The following is a 23,528-nucleotide window of genomic DNA, read 5'->3' as shown; positions in this document are numbered from 1 at the left end:
TATCAACATGCACTAATAACAAATGATTAAAGATAGTTTGAACAAATTTAATATATCAGAACTTAGAAGTGTGTTTCAAACTGGTCGCACTTCTACTATATTGTTATAAGTTCCTTTCTACTACTCAGATCAACGTCTCGGTGGATAAGCGCTGGATAACAGACGACACCATGAAGGCTGTCCTGCTTAATTTCTGTCCATTTGTGATCCACCTAAATCTGCGTGGCTGCACCTCCTTACAATGGTACAGTTTGAGACATATTGGTGAGTTTTCTCTTCCTATAGCACCGCCACTGAGTAGTAGTCAAGTATAGCATGCTTATGAGAAGCTATCAATGCTAGCTATCGTAACTCTGCAGCCAACAAAACTCATTCCAGCTCTGCCTACTGCTTAGTCACCACTGGGTAATTTAGTTGCAATTAAATTAGGTGTGTGTGTGTGTGGGGGGAGGGGTAGTTATTATGTAAACTAGTCCCACTGTTACACAACAGGGGCGAATTGAGTTCATATTTTTGGAAGTGTAGAACAGCATGCTCACGAACAAATTTGGGAAATATACACAAAATAACATATTATTTACTTTGTGTTATTTCAAACTTGAATGGTGACCAGCCTGTCCAGACATATCATCCAGATTATTTTATAAAGGATTAAAGTATAGTTATTGATAAAATAACTGATTTTATTAATGAATTCAATGATTATTTTATTAATGTTGGTAGTAAATTAGAAAGAGAAATTTTTGAACCAAAAAACAGATATGAAATAAATAAATATCTTAAGAACAATTTCTCTACCATGTTCCTTAGTGCAGTAAATGATACTGAAATATAATCTACAGACTGCTTTAATAGTGATATAGCTCTAAAAAAAAGTATTATTCAATATATAGTGCAACCTTTTACCCATGTCTGTAACCTATCCTTTAAAACTGGTATTTTCCCAACTAAAATGAAAATTGCAAAAGTGTATAAAAGTGGAGAGAAACATTTATTTACTAACTACAGACCAATATCATTACTTCCACAGTTTTCAGAAATACTAGAATTTATTGTGTTGAATATGTATGGCTTTACTTTGGCTCCCTCTCTTCTTTGCATATATGTAATGGATAAGGACGTACAACTCATACGAGTATATCTGTGCACTTAAGATAAATAGTTTTGTTTATTTTCTCTTGTTTAAATTTTATGTAAGTAAGAACAACCCCTATCATGATAGAAGTATGAGGGAGTAGGACTAGATATGTTTTTGTACTTCTTCCTACTCCTTTTTGAACATTTAAATTATGATACTGTTGACGATTTTTGTATTTTATACTTGTGATATGTTTATTATGTTCAATAAACCCAACCAAGCTATTTATAGGCAAGCCATTGAAAAGTTAACGTTACATAAAACAGTGGTACCTTGAATTTAGCTTTAAGCTATTTATTGCCACTCCAAAACTAAGCACCAATCAAAGATAATTACACATGTATTTAAAACAACCATACAACTTTGCAAGTCCACTAACTTCATGTTAACAAATAATAATCAATGCCATCGGCATATGGAAGCTCAAAAGTGTCAAAATTCAATAAATCAAAAGGCCTTTTTGAAATAACTATTCTTTTGATAAATAACAGGCAATTATGTAATATGGCCATTAAATTTTAAAATGAGGTGCTAGTATTATTATGAAAAGTGTTATGCTATTCTTTAATATGTAACAAATATTTTATTTTGTTTAAATATTTCATAATGATTATTTTAATAACGTCATACTTTAAAAAAAAATAATGACATTTAATTTTTTTTCAAGGTTTTATAAGATAAGAAAACGTTGTTTTACAAAGTCAGTTTTTATTTCATAATGTCCTTTTGCACAATGGTCTTCTTTTACATAATGGCGTTTTACAGCCGAATGACTTGACTGTCAATCAAATGACATGAGGCGGAGCCAGTTACGTGATTGGCTGAGTCCCTTATACAGACATGAGCAGCAGCACTTGCAGTATCGATTCACGCGTGGAGAGTTTAGCGCCTGATGAGGAGCCGCAGCGGTCAGAGGCTTGCTAAAGCATGGATGCGGGAGATAAGTCACTTTCAGAAGTACTCCAAGAAGTAGCAAATCGTTTAGAATCGGATCATAACGTAAAGGCCTTGTGAAACTTCTGCGTCAGGCTACAGGGTAGGCGTCACTGCGATCTCGGCTCACACAGGTGGTCTGTATTATGCTACGGCCAGTAGCAAAAGCCCACAGACCAGAAGGAGCAGCATAATGCCCGTTGAATTGAAGCAAAACGTGTTTATTTACATTCTATTTAGTTACCGGTATATTGTATGTTTTTATAAAGATTTCAAGTCATTCAAGTCAAAAGTTAACTTCATGTTGGAAAATATAAACATCAAGTTAACCAACGAAGCTTTCCAAACAAGTCAAGATTTTTTATTGCAAAATTTGAGTGTGTTAAGCAACAATATTGTGACATTTGCAGTAATTATACACCATTGGAAAATGAACAGATCCACATTAAACCTGCAAATTGGTCTTGTGACATTTTTTTTTTTTTACCGGATTTGAGGTCATTCCCATGTATTTTTTGGGGATTACACATCACATAAGGACTGAAAATTCTTCATCTGATACAGACTAATTGACAATATGAAAAGTAAGTGGGGAAAGTTGTAAACAGTGCCCATTCAGAGCTTTTCCCCTCAAGACAGTCTAATAATCTGGTATTTCTGAGGCTGTCTCAAGTGGCTGGGCTCCACTTCCTCCTCCGGCTTGCCCTGCACCTCTTCCAGGGAGTTCCAGAGCAGCTCCTCCGCTTCGTTTTGGTCTCGCTGACTCTGCTGCCTATCTTTGGGACACCCTCGGTTGTAGGAGTGGACGTACTCTTCCACGCGCTCGCCTGTGTATTCAGGAGGCGAGCGACACAGCAGGCCGGAGTGCCTCACCACCGGGTGCAGTCGAAGCCAATAGACCATGTAGTGTATGCTGCAAATTGTGCTTATTTTACTTTTTAATTTGCATATTAACATGAAAGAAATGAATGAGACATCTGTGGTTTTCATATAGGTTACACCCCTCGCTAGTCTGTCTTCACAGGCAAAACCTCGTGGTATCAGAAGCTATAAATATAATATTTGCGATCCTAATGGGGATAAGCCGTTCAGAAAATGGGTGGCTGGATAGATGGATGTTCCATGGAATTATATTCCTTCATCCCCAACAGTCTTCATTTTGTGTGTGCCATGCCAATCTGAACTGCCCACTAGCATCACAATCAATAGTGCTTCACTGTTAAACTTAAACTATACTGTATTAACAATGGGACTGTTTCTTTAACCAATCACACTGTAAATTCATCCTCACTTGGCTTTCGTGCTGGCTTTGAAATAATAATTTTTCCATCCTGTGATTGGTTGGTCAGAGCCAAACTTGTGAGAGCCAACTCTCACTAGCAAATTTAGTAGTTAATTAACTAGTAGACATTTTTAATGTCTCCTAGTGCTACTATTATATGCTTGTCCACTCGTGCATGTTTTTTTCCCCTCACTTGTAACATGTACTTGCTCTAACTTGTAACATGTACTTGCTCTATTTGTATGCCAAAGATTTCCTACTAGTGTAAAATAGATTAAAGTCTCTATTTGACAATTTTGCTTGCCGAAGGTCTTTGGAATTACAAGTAGTAGGCCCACAATAACATCAGTATGTTTCCTTCCTCTGGTTGATTAAGAGCAAACCAAGTTCAATTAGAAAAACCTTTTAAACTGACTGGTTTTGTCCTTTTACTATAGAAATACTCATTTTAAATTACTCCAAAATGACGTGCAAGTTACATCTGCATAATGTTAAGACGTAATAGTATTACGAGGTGGATTTATTTGCGCAAACTCCCACTGAAGGGCCAGGTCCCAAACGCCAAATCTGAAACTGACCGTAGGCATTCAGCGCTGGTTGTTTGTACATAGCACCTGTTTAAATGTGTTTAAAACCTACACACATGTAAAGTTGATCAACACCTACATTGACAGAAAGTTATATATTTTTTTTTTTGGCTTGATTCTCAGGTAGGAACATGATTTTATACATTGTTAAACCTGCTCTATTTCATACGGAATTTCAGTGAATTTTAACAAAGAAAAATTGAGGAGAGTGCATGTTCTCTCTGTGATTTCTCTGGCTCCTCCTATTCCTTCCACATTCCATAAACATGCATGTTAGGATTATTGAAGTTCATAAATTGCCCACCCCTGACTGGACGGGCAGTAAGGAAAATAAGTTAGCAATTCTGCCTCACAGTAAAAGATTCAGCGTTTGAATCTTGGCTTGGATCTTTCTTGTTTGGAGTTTTCATTTCTTTTCCAGCCATCCAGCTTTCACCCATATTCCAAAACATACACTTAGCTTCTTGAAGACTCTAAATTAGCCATAGGTATGAATGCCTGTTCGTCTTTATGTGCCCTGTGATTGGCTGATGCCTCTTGCATGATAAAGTCAGCTGGGAAAGACTCCAACTCAACCACAATGCTAATGAGGACAAACATTATTATTATTTTTTTTAAAAAGGATGGATTCCAGTGCTTTTGCTCTCCTAAAAATGGAAAGAAACGTTACAAATAATGATGAATTTGGGTTTTGCCTGTGAGTACTACATTCACACTTGCAAGAGGTACTGAAAACCAAAATGAAAACCAGAGAACTGTTAAGGTAGAGAAACACTGGGGTATATTCACTAAGAATGCGCTGCGTCCGGTAATAGCACAAAATATTGCACCACAACTGCACCTGCAGTCTGCGCCCAGTTACCCACCTATTCACTAAGGATATTGCTCTAATCATATACCGGCACAAACACACCCACAAAACTGACAGCTTGGAGCAAATTTGCAACTGATTTACCACACATGGCAATGGATTTGCGCCAAGAACATGTTGTTATAGTAACAGTTGCGAGAAAGATGACATTATCAGAAAGCGAGGTTGGACCGAGAGTCAGTGTTTAGAGCGCCATTAAGCTGTACAGAGCAGAGAGGACGACAACAACGTCATTCTTTCATAAAGTACAAATTATTGGTGCGATCGTTTTGTAGAAATAGATTTTCAGAGGCTGGCGTGGGCGTACAGTGCATCTGGCACGTAAAAATGATCGTAAAATGCCTCGCCGCCATTGCCGATCAGCCCAGGTTACGTTGTCCTAAACCAGTGCTTCTCAATTATTTTCTGTCATGCCCCCCTAGGAAGAAGAAAACATCTCGCCCCCCACCCCCCCATATGCTCGTCATATTTCCTCCGTGCCTACACTTCACACTCATACTCTGTGCTGTGTGCAAAGCGCGCATGCTCAGTGCAAACAAAACCCCTACACCACCAAGCGAATGCTCCCTGCGCGCACTCTGCCAATGAGAGCGCCACTGCCCCCTATTGTAGTGAATTAGACATCGCATATCAATGAGTATCATTTGCATTGGGGTGGGCATATTTTGCGTCAAATGTATGCAAATTACCTAATTTACATATGCGCAAATAACACCGGCGCACCGTGGCGCAATCTGGTTGGCCGCGCACTTAGTGACAGATTACCCCATCTGCGCGTGTTTAGTGAATTAGGCGCTCCCGGATTGCTCCATTTTTACTGGTTAGCGCCATGCAAAGGCAACGCAAACCTTTAGTGAATAGGCCCCACTGTATTTTGAACAAAAGTAAGCCCCACCTGTAATCGCACACCCAGGGGTTTCCCCCCAGCTTCAGCTTGGACAGAAAGTAAAGGTCTTCAAGGACCCCATATTGGATGAAATGCAGGCTGTTGTCTGACAGGTCCAACTCGCGAAGGTGCAGGAGCCCGAACAAGGAAGCTGGAGAAGTGCACAAGAGCGTGTTGTTTACCAACCACAACCAGCTGCCGTGACCAAAGACCACCAGGTCAAACAAACTGAGCCTGCTGGAGTTGAAGCTTTCGCAGTGTTTTTTTTTGTTTTTTTTTCTGTCGTGTGATCCAGTTCAGCTCCCTCATATTTGCAGAGAAAGCTAATGGTCTTTAACAGGGAAAATGAGAAACAGAGCAGCAGCAGATGTAAAACTCTTGACTGCTCCAGGAAAAACACACAAAAAAGCCTTTTTCTGTCATCCTACATCAAGCACATGCTGTGAAATTGGCTACTTTGTTGCTGCAGCTATAGTAACACATTTAAAGCACACTAGTTGCGGCATTATAGGTGAACCGTCATTTGATTTCCTCGAGTCTAAACTTTTGAATGCTCACGTCCAACTGTTCAATGTTTCATAACTTATTCACAAGTTGCTGTTCTGACAGGGTCCATGAATATACCAATTCATGTCTTTTTTCAGTTAGAATTTGTATTAAAACCATCTTCTTCATTATGCTGTTGACATTTTTGGCATGATGAGTCCCAGACAACATCTAATGACTGATCAACAGTACCTCAACATCAAAGTGGATGTTGTCAGTTGTCAGAAGGAAGTTTGAACTGAGCGTAAGCATGTCATCAGCAGGTGGCAACAGAGCAAAATACTGGAAGAGAGATATAAGTGGATGTTCCTGAAAACTTTTATGGATTTGTGAATTTTGCCCTGCAGCTGTTAGAAAAGAAAAAGTTGTGCAAATAGTATTGAAATGATAACCATTTAAGCACTAAGCTATTTTTTCAGGTTTTTGCTAAAAAAAAATTACATACCCAAAATAAAAAGAGGATTTCTCTGCAACCATAAGGTATATTTGAATAATTCTTGTGTCATAATAAAGGGGACATTTGTGAGATTTGTTCAGATGGGTCAATATCAGTACTGGTTAAAAGTAAATGAAGATGGCACACTGCACAAATTATAATTAAATTAGTTGGCATTTGAGCTGTGTTTGGGGCATGTAAAAAATGTCATATATTCTTGCAGGCCCGGTTCTGCAGTTGAATTTGACGTGCAACATCATTATATTCTTTCTTCTTCAAAGTCTGAGAGGCCCCCAATTGGGCGGCGCTCGGGCTTAAAGGGCTACGTAGTGAGACGTGTCCATTCAAAAGTTTACAAAAGATCAAATGAAGTTCACCTGCAAAACCTTGTGGTGCATTTTAGGTTTATCCTGAAATTTCACCCCAAACACCAATCTGCCAAACATTTTGAGTGGTGTGCGCTGTAATACCTGTATCAATGCGCTCCATGTTGTTGTGGCTGAGGTTCAGCGTTTTCAAACTCTTTGCTCCTTGGAAACTCTTGGCCTTGAGATGACGGATGGAATTGTGGGAGAGATCTATTTGGACGGCGTCCTCGGGAATACCAGCAGGCACCTCGGTTAGACCTGTAGATCAAGACGAGAGGACACGTATGAGAGAAGCTTGCCTAATTCATCCGTTCAAAAGTTAATTTGTCCCATGTGCACTGAAGCTTGTGTGTTTACAGTGGATTCTTTCCAAATAGGAAGGACAGTCATCCCTTTCCATCTTGCTCTTTAGTTTGCTGCTTCACTCTAATTAAAATGTCAATGCTTTTGCTGTATTGCTGGATTTGACAGTGATTGATTTTACTGATACGGAGAGGAATAAGCGTGAGCCAGAAGGAAAAGAAAGCGACAATGTCCAAAGTATGGAATCATTTTCTGTTTTAAGTTAAACAACTGCAAGTCAATGGTAAAAACATTGTTATATTATTTAAAAGCCTACCACTAGTTAGAACAAATTGTGATCCTTCCACCAGAAGGCAAGGATAGACATATGGTACACTTTTAATCACTTTGAATTAAATGAACAAAAAAAATAAATACATGCACTTATACATGCACGACATGCTGTTTGCCACAACTGATGCCAAGTCACTCAACACAGACTGGCTAACAGTTTAACCCATAACGGCCGCGGGCTGGATCAGACTCGCAAAGGGGTTTAATCCGGCCCGCGAGATGATTTTGTAAAGTTAGAAAAAGAAAAATAATGTCATATAGGTCGCTTGCACATCGTAATGCATCATGGGAGTTTTTCCTTCGGGCGCCATATTGGGTGTCCGCCGGTTCACAAGGTACACTCGCGAGTTACACGGTAGAGCTTATCAACCTGATGTAATTTTCGCAGTATTTTCACGATTTACCGGAAGATCAAAAACAACGATACAAGCAGAAGGTGTCTCTGTGTGGCGGGATTGATCCTAATTACGTCCTGACCAAGGGTGATTTTTTTTTTGACGGAGAAAGCTTGCTGGCCAAATGTGACATCTCTGGACATCTTTCCCTACCTCGTGTTGACAACATGCTCCATAACACGCCAACAAATCCCTGGAGGCTTACAATTATTTTGTAAGCGGGTGGATACAGAGTGTAAACTTTAACATCGCATCAGAAGAAACTGTTTCTGTTGCACGTAAGTAAACCACATGGTGTTGGTAATTCTGCACACAAAAATGTTGATTTGTTCTCAGGCTTCCTGTTATCATTGTGTTTACATGCACAGCTGGCTTTACCTGATGTGGTTTTTCTAATAATTTTATAACAGGCAAATATGGCAGAGCGTATAAGAATAAAAAGTAACTGCACAGCCTCCCCGTGGCTTAATTAAATTTAATGCTACCCTTTCACTAGTTACATGTTACTTAATCAACTTATTCTAAATGGTTAAGGTTAACCACTCTCAGAGGACGTATTTTTAGTTTCAGTTTCCAGTACAATAAAACGTGTTCATGGTAACTACTGAGCATACTGACAGCTTTTCTTATGATCTCACGGTTAAGGAGGCTGTCACAACACCCAATTTCTGTCTGGTGCCAGATGGCAACAATTCCCATCACTTGTCACGACAACACCAATAGTATTACCAGGTATGTATGGCTTTACTTTTTGTAGTTTCTTATTTAATTCTATGTTTCATATTTTCATTACAATGTTTGTAATATTTTCAGATTCAGGCACAGATGAGTTTAACTGGACAGGACTTCTGCGACTTTGTGGTGTGGACAAAGTGTGATTGAGCGAGTCCACCCAGATCGCTCGTTTTGGCCAGTTGGAAAAGCCAGAGTTTTTTTTTTTCCCAAAATCCCCTCCTTACCTGAACTGCTCGGGAGAGCATTTACTAGATCAGCAGTGGACTTCCAGTGTTCCTGCTCAGCCGCTGTCACCTACCACTTGCTCATGTACTTCAAAGATGCGGAATAAAGTAGTTTTTTGTGCTGCAGCAGATTGTAAAATCAAATGATATCACTTGAAGTGTGCCAATCTAGACTGCCAAAAGGACAGTGGTTTTGTGACAAGTGTGAAACAAGGATTATTGGGAAAACTGTAACACAGTACTGGTACTTGTCTTACATTAAACAAATTTAAAAGAGAGCAACTTTTTCCTCTGTACATAGCATAATGAAAGTCATTGCGTACCCCATCAACATTACATCATACCGTCATCTCAGGATGGTAGGCAGTGCACCTGTGCTAAAATAAACTACATTAATTAACAGTTCAATTTTTAACCCTGAAATTACTACATCTAATCATTATTCACTTCATTTTTTGTGCTTTTAGAAATAATAGAGATTTATGCCATTACTTTAAGAGGGACCATATTGCACATTGAGTCAAATCCTGTCATTTGTATCATGTATAGCTTTGTAAACAAACCCAACAATAGAATTTGTATAAACGCTGCCTTTATTAGCGCCAAACAAACAGTCGCATGTTGTCCTCCTCCAATGCTTTGATGCTCGCCTTCGTTTCCATCATGTCATTGGCAATCAAGTCGGTGTGGCATGAGATCCCTAAAGAAAAAAATAAATAAAAAAAAATCACAAAAAAAAACGGTACCAGTAATAGGTTTAATATAGTAAAGTAGTATAGTTTTTTTGTCAGTGTAAAAGAAATGTACACATTTTGTTGCATTTTTTAATGTATGAACATTGCTACAGGCAAATACTTATTTCTATAAACACTTCCAAATGTCTCTAAAATATAAGGTGCGTGTACACACACAAACAAACACATACATTCACTCATGCATACAATATATCATGTAATGAATTCTGAGTGGCATACCAGAGTCAATGATGTCAGCAGTACTTGAGGGTACAGGTTACTGGAGCCATCTGGCTGCATAACTGCAACAAACTCTCTGCCACTTCGAGTCGTCTTTTCTTTGCTTGTCTCTCCTGTGCACGTTCATATCTTGGCACCGACTGGGCTGAGACATAGATGTTGTAACTTGGGACCCAACTTTAATGTTGGAGCCCAGTCGGGATGATTGGACAGAAAAACGGGCGCAGGGCGACCTGTTAAAATAAACAAATATATAAACAAATAAAATATGGAAAGACTGGTTATTTTACCGCAGTAGGGTGGCCGTGAATAAGTTCTTTAGCATGATGTGTAGGCTACCGGGTTCTGTTTTCTTGCATCACCCCCGGGGGTCTGTTTTCTTGCATCAGCCCCTTCTGTCTCTTTTTTTTTCCAAGTTTACATTTTGCCACCAAAAAACATGTTATCGGCATTAAAAGCCCAAGACTAATCAATCCAATTTCAGCAGTAAACACTTTGCACTGGCACTACTTGGGTGAAAATGTTCGATGTTAGCTTTCGGCTAACGTCCGCTAGCCAGCTTGTACTACCGAACTTGCTTGCTCATGAATCCAAAACATAAGCAACTTGCCCATATATGGGCGGTCGAAACGTTATTAATCCTCATGCATTAAATAAAGGTAAACAAGCTTACCGCTCACAAAGTGATCGCTGCACACACGAGCCCAAAGTAACGACTTCCCTCCGGAGTCCGCACTCCTCTGTCTCCAGGCCCTGGTTCCTAATTATTTTCGGAATTCGGAAAAAAGACCGACCATTTTCCCCCTTGGCTTTGTTCGAACAGCCAACGATGCAGCAACAATGTACCATTTTAAACGCAGAAAACAAACGTGATAGATACGTGTTAGACCGAATCGCTACGTAAATGGAGGCCACCCAGCATGGCGACTACAAGAAATCCGAGGCGGAAGTGACGACATGTGCAAGCGACCTATTGGACTAATTAATCAGCTGGCCACAATCAAAATATATAAAATTTGCAATTTCACAAGCAGTCCTCAGATGAGCAATGCAACTTGTACGGGGGAATTGTCCTGGATGTCATTATTTTACACACAACTTAAAGTTACGGTTTGTTTAATTATTATTATTGTTATCTATATATTTTTTAAACATAGACCGACAAACGTGTTAAATACAACACAAATTCAATAACTGGTAACCAGTGTTGCCGGTTACTCAAAAAAGCTGCTTTCTAAAGTAACTAATAGTCTAACGCGTTACTTTATTCTACAAAGTAGTCTGATTAAAGTTACTGTCCAGAGAATCAATGCGTTACTCCACATTTTCATGAAGAAGGCAAACTATCTCACTGTTGTAACAGTCACAAACAACTACTGCTAACTACGAAGATGAGGCAGAAGTCATTGATCACCACACTGAATTCAGCCATGGTCTGGTCATGAATGGTTTGCACATTCAAAACAAAAGTGATGATACTTTTACTACAAGTTTTATTAACCAACAGGCACACAACACAACAAAAAAAGTGTGCATTATGGACCATAAAAGTGGTAAAAAAAATAATTTATTTCCATCCTCAACTGGTCCGTGAAGCATTATGGGATGAGGTCGTCTCCGCCCTCTCGCCAGGGGGAGTGACGTCAGACAAGTTACGTTTTCAGTAGGGGTGGAACAAAAAAACGATTCGACCGAACCATCGTTCGTCAAGGGGAGCTAAACGACCGTATCGGTTGCGAGTGAGGCTTTATGGTTTTCATAACAATAGCAAGAGTTCTGCGCCGTGCTCTACTTGTTTTGTTTACATTTCAGTAGCATCACCATTCAAGCTACTTCCGTGTTTCCGTGCTCGCGACACGGCGCGCGCGCGCGCGCAACGAGTGACAACATACAAATGGAGACAGTTAGCAGAAGCCGGTGCCGTACATCTCGGTATTTCCCATGGCTATCGAGTCCTCTCGGTGCACTTGTATGTCCCGGGCCGGCGTTGGTACTGCGCGCGAGCCAAAAAGAATAACTCCCGTGACGATCCAATGCATGGATTCAAACGACACAGGTATGTCCCACAGCCAACACACCAGCTAAGCTAAAAGCACACTGCAAGTATCTCATTTCTCAGTTTGTGGCTCCCTGTCAATGTCTACAACTAGCATGAGCAGCAGATAGGAGAACTGAGACGTGCCCGCGATTACGACAGCCCAAAAAACAAAATATAAACAGTAGTGATTCTGTGGTCATCATCGTGTCTCAGATTAAAAAAAAACAAAAAAAGATGTCATACATTAACCAAAAATGAAAGTGATGACAAAAGAAAAAAAAATTGTTAAATACAAAAATTGTTGATTAAAAAGGGAAATGAACTTTTGGAAATATTTTTGCATATATTAAGTGGTTAAAATGTGTTTGATAGATTTATTGTTCCATAAGGTGGCTTCATATTTCTTTTGGCTGGACGGTAGGTTTATTTCATGTCTTAAATTTATGTTTCTGAAATACTTCACAATGTGCAAATATTCTGTTTAATTGTGTTGGTGTCTGTCTAAAGGTTAAATATTTATATTTAACATTAAATTATCAACCTTTTGTTTTCCTGATCCTTATTTTGAAGAGAAAAAACAAACAAACCAAAAAACAATTATAACTGTCAATAACTACTAATAAATATTTAAACTGATACATGTGTACACACTGGAATAGCGGAACAAACAAACAATAGAGGAATTTAGGGGATTTTCATTTTCAACCTGGATAGATTTTTATTTTTTGTTTTATAAAAAGTATTTACGTTACAAGAAGTCAAGAGCGACTGCCTATTTTGTTTTTCATAAAAAAAAACCTTTATTTTCATGTTAAAAATGCACTTTCAATAAAGTATTTGGAACTCCGTTTCTACTGCATTATTTTTATGTTGAGATGGAGTTATCGGCAGCTGCTGAAAGTAACTAAAAAAGTAACTTTTAATCTAACTTAGTTACTTTTAAAATCAAGTAATCAGTAACGCAATTTAGTTACTTTTAAAACCAAGTAAGCAGTAAAGTAACTAAGTTACTTTTTCAAGGTAACTGTGGCAACACTGCTGGTAACACAGATATAACAAGGATTAGCGTCCTTATAACGTAATTAACTGCGCCACGCAATGCATTCTGGGAACAATGTATATGCAAAACAAGTAGATTTAACACGTCCAGGACTCAGTGTTGTTGCTTTGCATTTGTATTTGTATTATTTTTTGGAACAATATGATTACAGTTGAGCTCTGTAATTTAGGGCTGGCACACAAATAGCGAAAATCTGCGTATAATTGACGGCAATCGTTTTGAAGTTTATATACCGTTATTTTACCGATGCGGCCCACTTGGTAATATAGTTTCCTTTATGCGGCCCCTGGGCTCACGAGTTTGACACCCCTGGTTTAACCCAATAAAGCCAGGAGCACATTACCGTGTTTCTACCACTAGAGCTGGGAGCGCTCTAGAGCTCTTCTACCTTTAAAGCCAGCAGAGCGGATACGTCATTTTGTTTTGTTTTGACCAATTCTTGGTCTCTTAGCCCATTGGTCCTCAACCCCGGTCCTCGAGTTCCCCTATCCAGCCCATTTTCAATGTCTCCCTCAGCCAACACAGTGGAGGATTGTTATCAGGCTTCATGCAGTGCTTGCTGATTAGTTGATCGTTTGAAACACCTTTGTTGGCTGGGGCGGGGGGCTGGATAGGGGTACTTGAGGACCGGAGTTGTCACCTGAGGGTGACATTGGGCTCGTAGCATGTCTTGTAATTTTATTTGAGCATTCATGGCTGACGCAGATTCGCGGTAGTTATGAAATAAATGACTCGATTGATGACGGCGCACCAATAAGACAAAACCGCACCTTCAGAGTGACCTTTTATTGTGGGTAGTCTAAGGCACAGCTGTGCACTAATCATTGTGTCTAATCAGCATCTTGATGTGGCACACCTGTGAGGTGGAATGGATTATCTCGGCAAAGCAGAAGTGCTCACTGTAGAACTTTCCTGCAATGTAAAACATTTTCCGTTTCAAAGTGATGTGCCAATTTAATTTACAGTATTATGTAGTGCATAAATTTGTGTCCACATATATGTAAATGATCTTATTTGTGTACCCAGTTCCGGTCGTAGTTAATTATGGATGACTTGCACCTGTGTGTATGGGGTGGGCGGGGCACTCTATATATGGTATCTATATCAAGCTGGCTTGTGTTGAATGTCAGGACCGGGACGCCTCGACGGTTTGCGACCTACCGCTACTATTGCTAACTACTACTACTATTGCTAACTACTACTACTATTGCTAACACTACCACCACTACTACTACTGCTACTAACTAGCTAACGCTGAGTACAGCGAACGCGTATGTGAGGTATTGTGTGAGTGTGTTGATGTGTGCGTGTGCGAAATAATAGAATAAACGGTTGAGTTGTATCCGCCGTGCCTGTCCTGTCTACCCTTCCAGAGGGAGTTAGTTAAACGTAAAGAGAGTTTAATTAAAAAACTGGACAGTCGCAAACCGCGATCGGTGCCGCGTGGAAGAGCACACGGACGCCGAGCGGACATCGAAAGTCGTCGAGTGAGAGAGCCGACGAGATTGTGGGGAGCCGCCGAAGAGGGAGCGCGGCATCCACGTAAATACAACGACGGAAAAGCCGAAGCCTGGAGCTAACGGGACCATTTGTGTGCTGAGGAGTCTCCACAACCGTGAGTGAGGTTGTGCAGAAGGTAGGGAAGCTTCCGTGTATAAAGCGTGTGTTCCTGGACGGCGAAGCTAAAGCTAAACTACACAAAGCTAGCGTGAGCTACCGGAGACTGTGATCAAGCTGTCATTCATAATACACAGCGGCAGTGGCTGTGACGTGTTGGGGGGCAGTTAAAGTCTTTGAGCTACTTTTGTGCTGCTAAAAGTGACTCTTGTGACTGTGGTTACCTGACGGAGGTAAAAATGGCTGACGACCGGCTCGATATCGAGGGATTGAAGCAGAGGCGCTCAAATGTGCAACGTAGCTTCACAACACGAATAAATCGTCTTCATGTTAGTGCTGGCCATCTACGAGAAGTTGATTTGGCAGAGGAGCTAAGGAAGGTGAAGGATGATTATTATAAACTCCTGGATGCCAGTAATGATTATATTGATGCACTGGGGCAGTTAGACCAATTAGATGACAACAATGAGTCCCAAGACGCTCTGGCTAGGAGGGATTCTAGTGAACAAAAAGTTCGTGAAGTTGAGAACATGGTTCTTGAGATGTTGTGGTTTAAATATGTCGAGCCAGATGCAGATAGTGTTGTGAGTCAAATCAGGACAATTTTAGATCAAGCTAAAACATTTGTGCGAAATGCAGGAGGGCCACCTTTACAACAAATGGTTGAAAGTGGTAAATTAGAAAGAAGACTCCAAGAACTCCAAAACCTGTATAGTTGGAGAGATTTTCGGCCGTATGGAAAGGAAAAATGGCTGCCTTTCCTATCTTTAAAAGAGGATAAAGAGCAATTAATGGATGAGTGGACATGTCGGCGGGAGGATGAACACATGAAAGGAGGCAAAACAAGGGACACTGTTAATGGTGATGGTGGTGAAGCAACAACTGCCGCTGTCACGCAACCGGTTGGTACTGAGTCCACTGCTCCCATCCCACCTGTTGACAGATGGGGAGCTGAGCATGTGGAGCATGTCACAAGTTCTCCCTCCATTCCTGCTAGTAGAGTGGGCACTCTGACAGACTTTGCTCAAGCTGCCACCTTGAGTAGTCAACCCACGAGTAGGGGTGTGCCCACGACAATGCACTCTCGCTTGCAGTCACAGCAGTTTGACTTTGGACTTAATGCAGGCCATGTTCCACCTCCAAATTTTGCCAGTGCGCCTCACCAACCAAGTGTTTCTACTGTGCCCGCCAGTCTCAGTATGGGGCGCAGTAGCTTGCCATACAGTAATATTGGTGCATACACCGACGGGGTGAGCACCATTCGATGGGCTCGTCCAAAAATAAGGCTCACACCCATAAGTCTGCCTAAGTTCTCTGGGTGTAGGAGGGACTACTGGCATTGGAAGGCTGAGTGGGAGAGTATCCAAGCTCAAGCGGAGCCCACGGGTTCACTAGAGTGCAAGAAACTTCATTTGCTGGACAGCATAGATGAAGCTGTGAAAGCTGAACTGAGGCTGATGCGTTGCCGCGAGGCAAGTGACATCTTCAGGGAGCTAGAAAACCGTTATGGTGATAAAGCACAAACAGCGGAAGAAATAGTACTCGAGCTACAATCCCGACCTGCTTTAAAGGGTTACCAACCACGAGAGACCCTAGAGTTGATCCTAGCAGTTGAAAGGGCAGCATTGGACCTCACTGATCTAGGGTGTGTGGATGCTATACAGAATCAGTTGGTGATTCGATCTGTAGAGGGCAAACTCCCTGATGTCATGAAAAGAGAGTGGCTAATGTGTGTTAATAACCCAAGTAATAATATCCAACCTAGTAACTGGTTTGACAGGCTCCTGCTGTTCTTGAAGGACCAAAAGTCATTACTGGTTAGGTTAGAACAGTTACTGCCTAGCAAGCCGTGGTCTGCTTACACTTCTGAGAGTCCAAGTCACCAGAGGTTTGGCAGCAGAAGGAAGTCTTACATGAAGACGGCAGTAAGTGACATTAAAAGACCCTCACAAGTGACACCTTGTGTTGTGTGTGGTGATGGAGAACACGGAGGGAAACTATTCCGTTGCAAAACCTTCAAGAAGGCCACCTTATCGGTAAAGAAAACTTTTGTTAAAAAGGCAAGAGCATGTACAAAGTGCCTTGACGTCCATGGGGTAGACGGCACCTGCACTTCAAAGTTTCTCTGCCACAAGGAGGAATGTAAGCAAGGTGACGTTCCAGCTGACCACCACTATTTCCTTTGCCCAAAAACTCCAATGAAGAAGGATGCTGCCAAAAGGGAGGACAAAGTGGAGGAAAAGCGAGGGCTGCGTGGTCCAACAGAGGAACAAGAAGCAGTGTTTGCTGGGTTAGGACTAACTCCTCATCAACTTGAAGCTGTCCGCAGAGCGTGTACAAACAAAGCATCGTCACAAGTATGTTCCAGCAGGGACCTGATAGAACAAAGTGGCCTGGGGGAGTACCCAGTCCTCATGATGCTTGTACCTGTCACAGCGAAAAGAGGAGACAGTCTTGGAGCTTTGGTGGATCTCACATCAGACACCAACTACATCACGCATCAAGCTGCAGAAAGACTTGGACTAACTGGTGAACCAGTCTCGCTTGTCGTGTATGGTGTTGGCAAAATGAAGGTGAAAGTTCATACAAGAAGGTATCTTGTGACAATTAAGGTGTTGACTCCACGAGGAACTTTGAGACTCCATGAGATGATCTGCTATGGCATGGAGGACATCGCCAAAGTGGAGCGAGTGATCACATCAAAGGAACTGGAGTGTTTCTTCCCAGAAATTCAACCAGGCGAACTAGCCCGCCCTGGGACCATCGACCTGCTGATCAGCACGCGTGAAGGTCGTTTAGCGCCGCAGAGGCTCCAAAGAGTCGGTGACCTGGTGCTCTGGGAGGGCCCGCTTGGCAAAACCGTCAGCGGTACACATCCAGACCTCTTCGAGAAGGTGAAAGTGATTGCATGGCGTTCAAAGACTCACTTTGCTCATTCAATGAGGACAGTAGCAGTCAAAGTTGAAGAGCATTCCGAAGGAAAAGAAGGCATTCAAATTCAGACATTGGCATGCACTAAAGAAGTCCTTGAGTGGCTAAAATGGGACAGCATAGGTGCTGCCTGTGATCCAGCCTGCGGAGGGTGTCGCTGTGGAAAGTGCCCACCGGGAGGAAAAGAAATGTCCCTAGCTGATGAGAAGGAGCTCGAAATAATAAGAGCAGGCCTGACTTACCGAGAAAGCGACTCCCACAGCAACCAGCCACACTGGGACGCAAAGTACCCTTGGAGAGAAGATCCAGCTTCACTTCCTAGCAACCGAAAGGCTGTAGAGGCAGCATTCCTGAGAGCTGAGAAGCGGCTTTTGAAAGACCCCATGTGGAAAGAGGCCTACACAAGGCTAGTCCATGACATGGTGGGGAGAGGAGCTGCTGTGAAGCTCACGCAGGATGTTTTGGATGCCTGGAAAGGTGCTGTATGGTGGGTGAGCCATCTGATCGCACCAAACCCCCACTCAGTGACTACACCAGTTCGTCTAGTCTGGAACAGTAGCCAAGAGTTTGAAGGGGTGAGCATGAACAGCATTCTACTCAAGGGCCCAGATGTTCTCAATCCTAGATCTTCTCAAATCGCTGGACTGTATGACCCAATAGGTCTGGCGACGCCTGTTAAACAGAAAGGAGTCATCCTCGTGAGAAGGGCCTACCAGGAGGCTGGCAAGCTTACGAAAGATACATGGGATGAATCTCTTTCTGACGAGCTCCGACTGAAAGCAGTCGAACTGTTCAAAGAGTACACTCGCTTGAGCAGCATCAGGTTCCACAGAAGCCTCACACCTCCTGGGTGGAGAGGTAAACCTTGGGGGATCACGTTTTCCGATGGGAGTTGTGAATCCTATGGAGCTGTGCTGTACTTGCGATGGGTGACAGCTGATGGTGTGGTCACACGCCTGGTGGAATCGAAGGCTAAATTAACTCCCCTTGATCAGAAGGGTGATGCCGTCAAGTCTGAGATCTGTGGAGCGGTCTTTGCTACACGCCTGAAAGTGCACATGTTGAAGCATGGGCGGTTGGACGTGGAAAAGTGGTACCACGTCGTTGACAGTCAGACTGTACTGGGGGCCATTCAGAGAGAGAGAGCTACGGGTTCCAGACATTCTTCGCGAACAGAGTGGGAGAAATCCAGAAGGCTGGGCCTGTGACCGACTGGTGGTGGATACCAGGTGAGCTTAACATCGCTGATCTCATTACAAGGGGATGCTCTCCTGGACAATTGGATGAAAACTCTGTATGGCAAAAGGGGCCCGGGTTCCTGTCAAGTCCGATTGAACTGTGGCCTATGAAGTCTGCCTTAGAAGTGGTAACTGATGCCAGAGAAGCAGTGAGCAAGCTCCAGAGAAAGGCATTCTAAGCAGTTCTCACCAGGGCCCAGGCCAAAAATGTCTTGAACTCCAGCAAGGCAACCTGTGATGGTTCCTCAGCCGTTGGATATGGTAATAATTCCCCGGAACCCCCAGGAGACGGGACAGATCTTGACAAGGCCGAGACCAAGGCTAAAGGCAATGAGACTCTGCGAGGAGCCCTGCTGGTTGACCAAGTCGACCCGACAAAGTATAGTTCACTTGCCAAACTCTGTGGGGTGATCAGCTACTTTCGCAGGTCTGTGAAAAAGTGGTTAACTCTCGTTCGGGGAGCCTCCATGCCGGTAAAGTGGGAGGCGGCACCAAAAGTGCAAGAGCTTGAGGTTGCATTTCAAGACCTGTGCTTGGCGGCCCAGAATGGAGTTACATTTCCTGTAACGACAATAAATAGACTCGTTGTCAGCAGGGATGAGGTTTCGGGTCTGTTGCTGTGCTATGGCAGAGTACTATTTCGCAGGAAAGAATTGGAGTGCCCCTCATTCCCTACAAAGCGTGGGTCAGCACCCTACTCACACGAGAAGCTCATGAGGTTAATCACGAGGGGGTTGCAGGCACAATTCTTCGAGCCAGAGCTAAAGCGTGGGTGGTACAGGGATCAAGAATTGCTAGAAAAGTAATAAATTCCTGTATGCACTGCCGAAAGACCAAAGCCAGAATGTGTAAGTAGATAATGAGCGAGCTTCCAGTCGAGAGAACTGAACCTGCTGCACCTTTTGAGTTTACCGCCCTTGACCTGTTTGGGCCTTACATTGTCAAAGATGTTGTGAAACGCAGAACCAGAATGAAGGTCTGGGGTGTAGTGTATAGTTGTATGGCTTCAAGAGCTGTACATGCTGATGTAGTGGAGGACTTATCCACGGAAGGATTCATGAAAGCCTACCTGCGATTTACAGCCCTCAGGGGTCACCCAAGGAAGCTCTGGTCTGATCAGGGGACGAACTTTGTGGGTGCTAGGCCGATGTTACAAGAACTTTATGAATTCTTGATGAACATTGACAAGAACTTAATTCAAAAGAAGGCAGCTGCTGCGGGCACTGACTGGTCATGGGAATTTCATCCAGCGGACTCTCCCCATCGAAATGGGGCAGCCGAAGCATCAGTACGTGTACTCAAAAAAGCACTGGGTAGTGTTGGTGAGGGAGGCAATCTCACAACTCTGGAATTCCAGACACTCCTTTATTTGGCTGCTAACTTATCTAACGAGAGACCAATTGGTGCCAGAATGCAAGTACAGGATGAAGCTGTAGAAGTCATCACACCCAATTCTCTTCTGCTCGGCCGGGCAAGATCCAAGGGAGACACCTGTGGGTTTGAATACCCCTCCTATCCTGTTGTGCGTCTCAGGGCAGTTCAGATTGAGGTCGACAAATTTTGGAAGCGGTGGAGTCAGCTTGCTGGACCTGGCCTCTTCATCCGCCAGAAATGGCATGCTCCTGTGAGGAATGTTGAGGTGGGGGACCTTGTGTGGATTGCTGACCAAAATGCAATCAGGGGTCAGTTTAAACTTGGTCGGATTGTGGACGTCTGTCCTGACACACATGGTGTCGTCCGTGATGTACGAGATAAAACATGTCAAAGTTTCCCGTTGTCTGATGGGCAGTTAAAGAGAGACCAAGTGAGGGAAACCTGCCCCTCTACCATCCTACATAGGGATGTCAGAAGACTGGTGGTTCTTTTACCGATAGAGGAACAAGGATCCCCACCACGTGGTGTGTTGCGGTAAAAGGATCCCCACCACGTGGTGTGTTGCGGTAAAAGGATCCCCACCACGTGGTGTGTTTCGGTACAATGGATCCCTGTCACGTGGTGTGTTGCGGTAAAAAGGATAACCCCCACCACGTGGCATGTTGTCACTGTTCTTTGCATAGGACAAAGACTCCCCTCCACCATCCCCTTCAAGAGCTGGTGGTGTGTTTCGGTACGGGATAAAGACTCCCCACCATCAACCATTTGGTGGTGTGTTTCGGTGAAGGAAATTCACAACGCTAACGATAACAATTGATGTTGTTTATGGACCCCGAGACTCCACTACGCTTAAGTGTGTACATCCTATTTATGTTTGAGAGCATGGGTATAGTGGCCTACTTAGATTGTAGAATCAGTAGACCAAGTGGGAGGTGTAGAACTTTCCTGCAATGTAAAACATTTTCCGTTTCTAAGTGATGTGCCAATTTAATTTACAGTATTATGTAGTGGATAAATTTGTGTCCACATATATGTAAATGATCTTATTTGTGTACCCAGTTCCGGTCGTAGTTAATTATGGATGACTTGCACCTGTGTGTATGGGGTGGGCGGGGCACTCTATATATGGTATCTATGTCGAGCTGGCTTGTGTTGAATGTCAGGACCGGGACGCCTCGACGGTTTGCGACCTACCGCTACTATTGCTAACACTACCACTACTACTACTGCTACTAACTAGCTAACGCTGAGTACAGCGAACGCGTATGTGAGGTATTGTGTGAGTGCGTTGATGTGTGCGAAATAATAGAATAAACGGTTGAGTTGTATCCGCCGTGCCTGTCCTGTCTACCCTTCCAGAGGGAGTTAGTTAAACGTAAAGAGAGTTTAATTAAAAAACTGGACACTCACTGTCACAGATTTAGAATGGTTTGTAAACAATATTTATTGTGATATTGTGTATGTGAAAGACGTTTTAGATCTTTTAGTTCATCTCATAAAAAATGGGAGCAAAAAAAACTAAAGTTGCATTTATATTTTTGTTAAGTATTCATTACAAATCATAAAATATATTGTCACAGATTTTATTTCTCATGAGGGTGGTCTGGAATGGGACCCCTGTAATAAATGAGGGGTTACTATAATGGAAATTCAAAAAACAACAACTATTATACCTCGTGTATGAGTACACCAACTTCTGAATTACGATACGTGGGTTGATTTGTTTCCCTTTGTTGTGCGAGCCGAAATGGAGATGCGTATCTGATTGTATTAAGTTATGAGCTCAGTCACTGTGTGAATTAAACTCTCAAGTTAAGCTTCCTCTGATTCTTCCAGAGTCTAACTGTTGCCAATGCATTTTTTAAAAATGTAATACAAGTTTTTAAACTAAAGTAACCGCTTATAATACAACTAAGTAAAGCTAAAATTAAAGCTGCAATTTGTGCTATGAATATGTCCACGGAGCCCCATTTTCATGGTGAATCCTCATATTTGGACACTGCCCAAATTGGCAAAGGCAAAAAAAATAAAAAAATAAAAAGCTATGCTGTTTAACATCATGTTTGGCATAATCATTATGATGCCAGTATTTGTTGCTCATAACGATATCTCTTTGTTGTTTATAACCATATTATTTGCACAATGACAAATGAATAAATATTGATATTGATCTTGATAAATATTGATTGATTGATATTAGGGGTGTGAATTGCCTCGTACCTGACGATTCGATTCGTATCACGATTCACAGGTCACGATTCGATTCGATACCGATTAATCCCGATACGAATTTCTAAGTCGATTGTTGTGATTTTTTTTCATTCAAATTTAGAAAATACTAATCAGTAAGCTTGTAGAGTGTAAGATTTATATGAAAATGTATTATTTATTTATCTGAAATTTCAGTCTTATAGAGGTTGTAATCTGTTTCATGTTTAAACAGCATTAAAATAAAATATTAAGGCTTAATGTTCCGTTCATATAACATTCTTCCATGCTTAAGGTGTGAATCCTAAAAAAAAAAAAAATAAAAAAATAAAAAAAATAAAAAATAAAAAAAAAAATCGATTTTGCCTATTATTGAATCGATTCGAGAATCGCGCGATGTAGTATCGCGATATATCGCCGAATCGATTTTTTTAACACCCCTAATTGATATTGACAGATGGCATCTGTCTCAGACAGTCATTCCCAATGAGAATGGCGTAAGAGATCATGAGGTGTGCCGCGGGATATTATCATCATCTCATTATTATTATAATTTTAGGTATTCTTTACAAATAATATATCTTTGTCCAATTATGCCAGCGATGCATATTAGTCAGACAGATTAAATGTTCTTTCACTGGATGGCATAAGGTATATTTAACTGTGTATCTTCCTGTTACTAGGTATGTAATGATATCCAAACATGATACAATATTATCACGATATGAAGGTCACGATACAATTATTATCACGATATTGTGCGGAGGTTGGCGATACAGAAAAAGGTCACATTATTGTACAAAGTTTTGCTCATACTAAAAAACAAAACAAAACAAAAACGCACAATTTTGTGCTTTTGTACATAACATCAATGCATATAAACCACCTACAATCTCTAATAACACTTATGAGGTAATTACTTGCTATTGTAAGCACACATTGAGTTCCTCCATATATATATATATATATATATATATATATATATATATATATATATATATATATATATATATATATATATATATATATGTATAGTACTGCTTTGAATATC

General features: G+C 41.6%; 2 protein-coding genes across 5 annotated transcripts in view; one reads left to right on the top strand and one right to left on the bottom strand.

The window, feature by feature from the left end:
* fbxl13 (F-box and leucine-rich repeat protein 13) overlaps positions 1–23,528 on the top strand; it is a 74,986-nt gene that overhangs the window by 22,255 nt on the left and 29,203 nt on the right. For all 3 annotated transcript variants that reach the window (XM_077515670.1, XM_077515671.1, XM_077515669.1), the window contains one exon: positions 129–264. In XM_077515670.1, the coding sequence (XP_077371796.1) occupies positions 129–264 (136 nt within the window). The remainder of the gene's footprint in view (positions 1–128; positions 265–23,528) is intronic.
* The window catches only part of LOC144015567 (leucine-rich repeat-containing protein 17-like), a 41,151-nt gene continuing 20,033 nt past the window's right edge, over positions 2,411–23,528 (bottom strand). For both annotated transcript variants that reach the window (XM_077515674.1, XM_077515675.1), the window contains exons 6-8: positions 7,150–7,305; positions 5,707–5,848; positions 2,411–2,984 (exon numbers count right to left, since the gene is read on the bottom strand). In XM_077515674.1, the coding sequence (XP_077371800.1) occupies positions 2,702–2,984; positions 5,707–5,848; positions 7,150–7,305 (581 nt within the window). In that variant the 3' untranslated portion in view covers positions 2,411–2,701. The remainder of the gene's footprint in view (positions 2,985–5,706; positions 5,849–7,149; positions 7,306–23,528) is intronic.

Source organism: Festucalex cinctus, chromosome 3 (assembly GCF_051991245.1).
Source record: "Festucalex cinctus isolate MCC-2025b chromosome 3, RoL_Fcin_1.0, whole genome shotgun sequence".
In the NCBI taxonomy this organism is placed as follows: domain Eukaryota; kingdom Metazoa; phylum Chordata; class Actinopteri; order Syngnathiformes; family Syngnathidae; genus Festucalex; species Festucalex cinctus.
The sequence above is the reverse complement of the archived record's forward strand: the minus strand, read 5'-3'. Positions and strand labels throughout refer to the sequence as shown.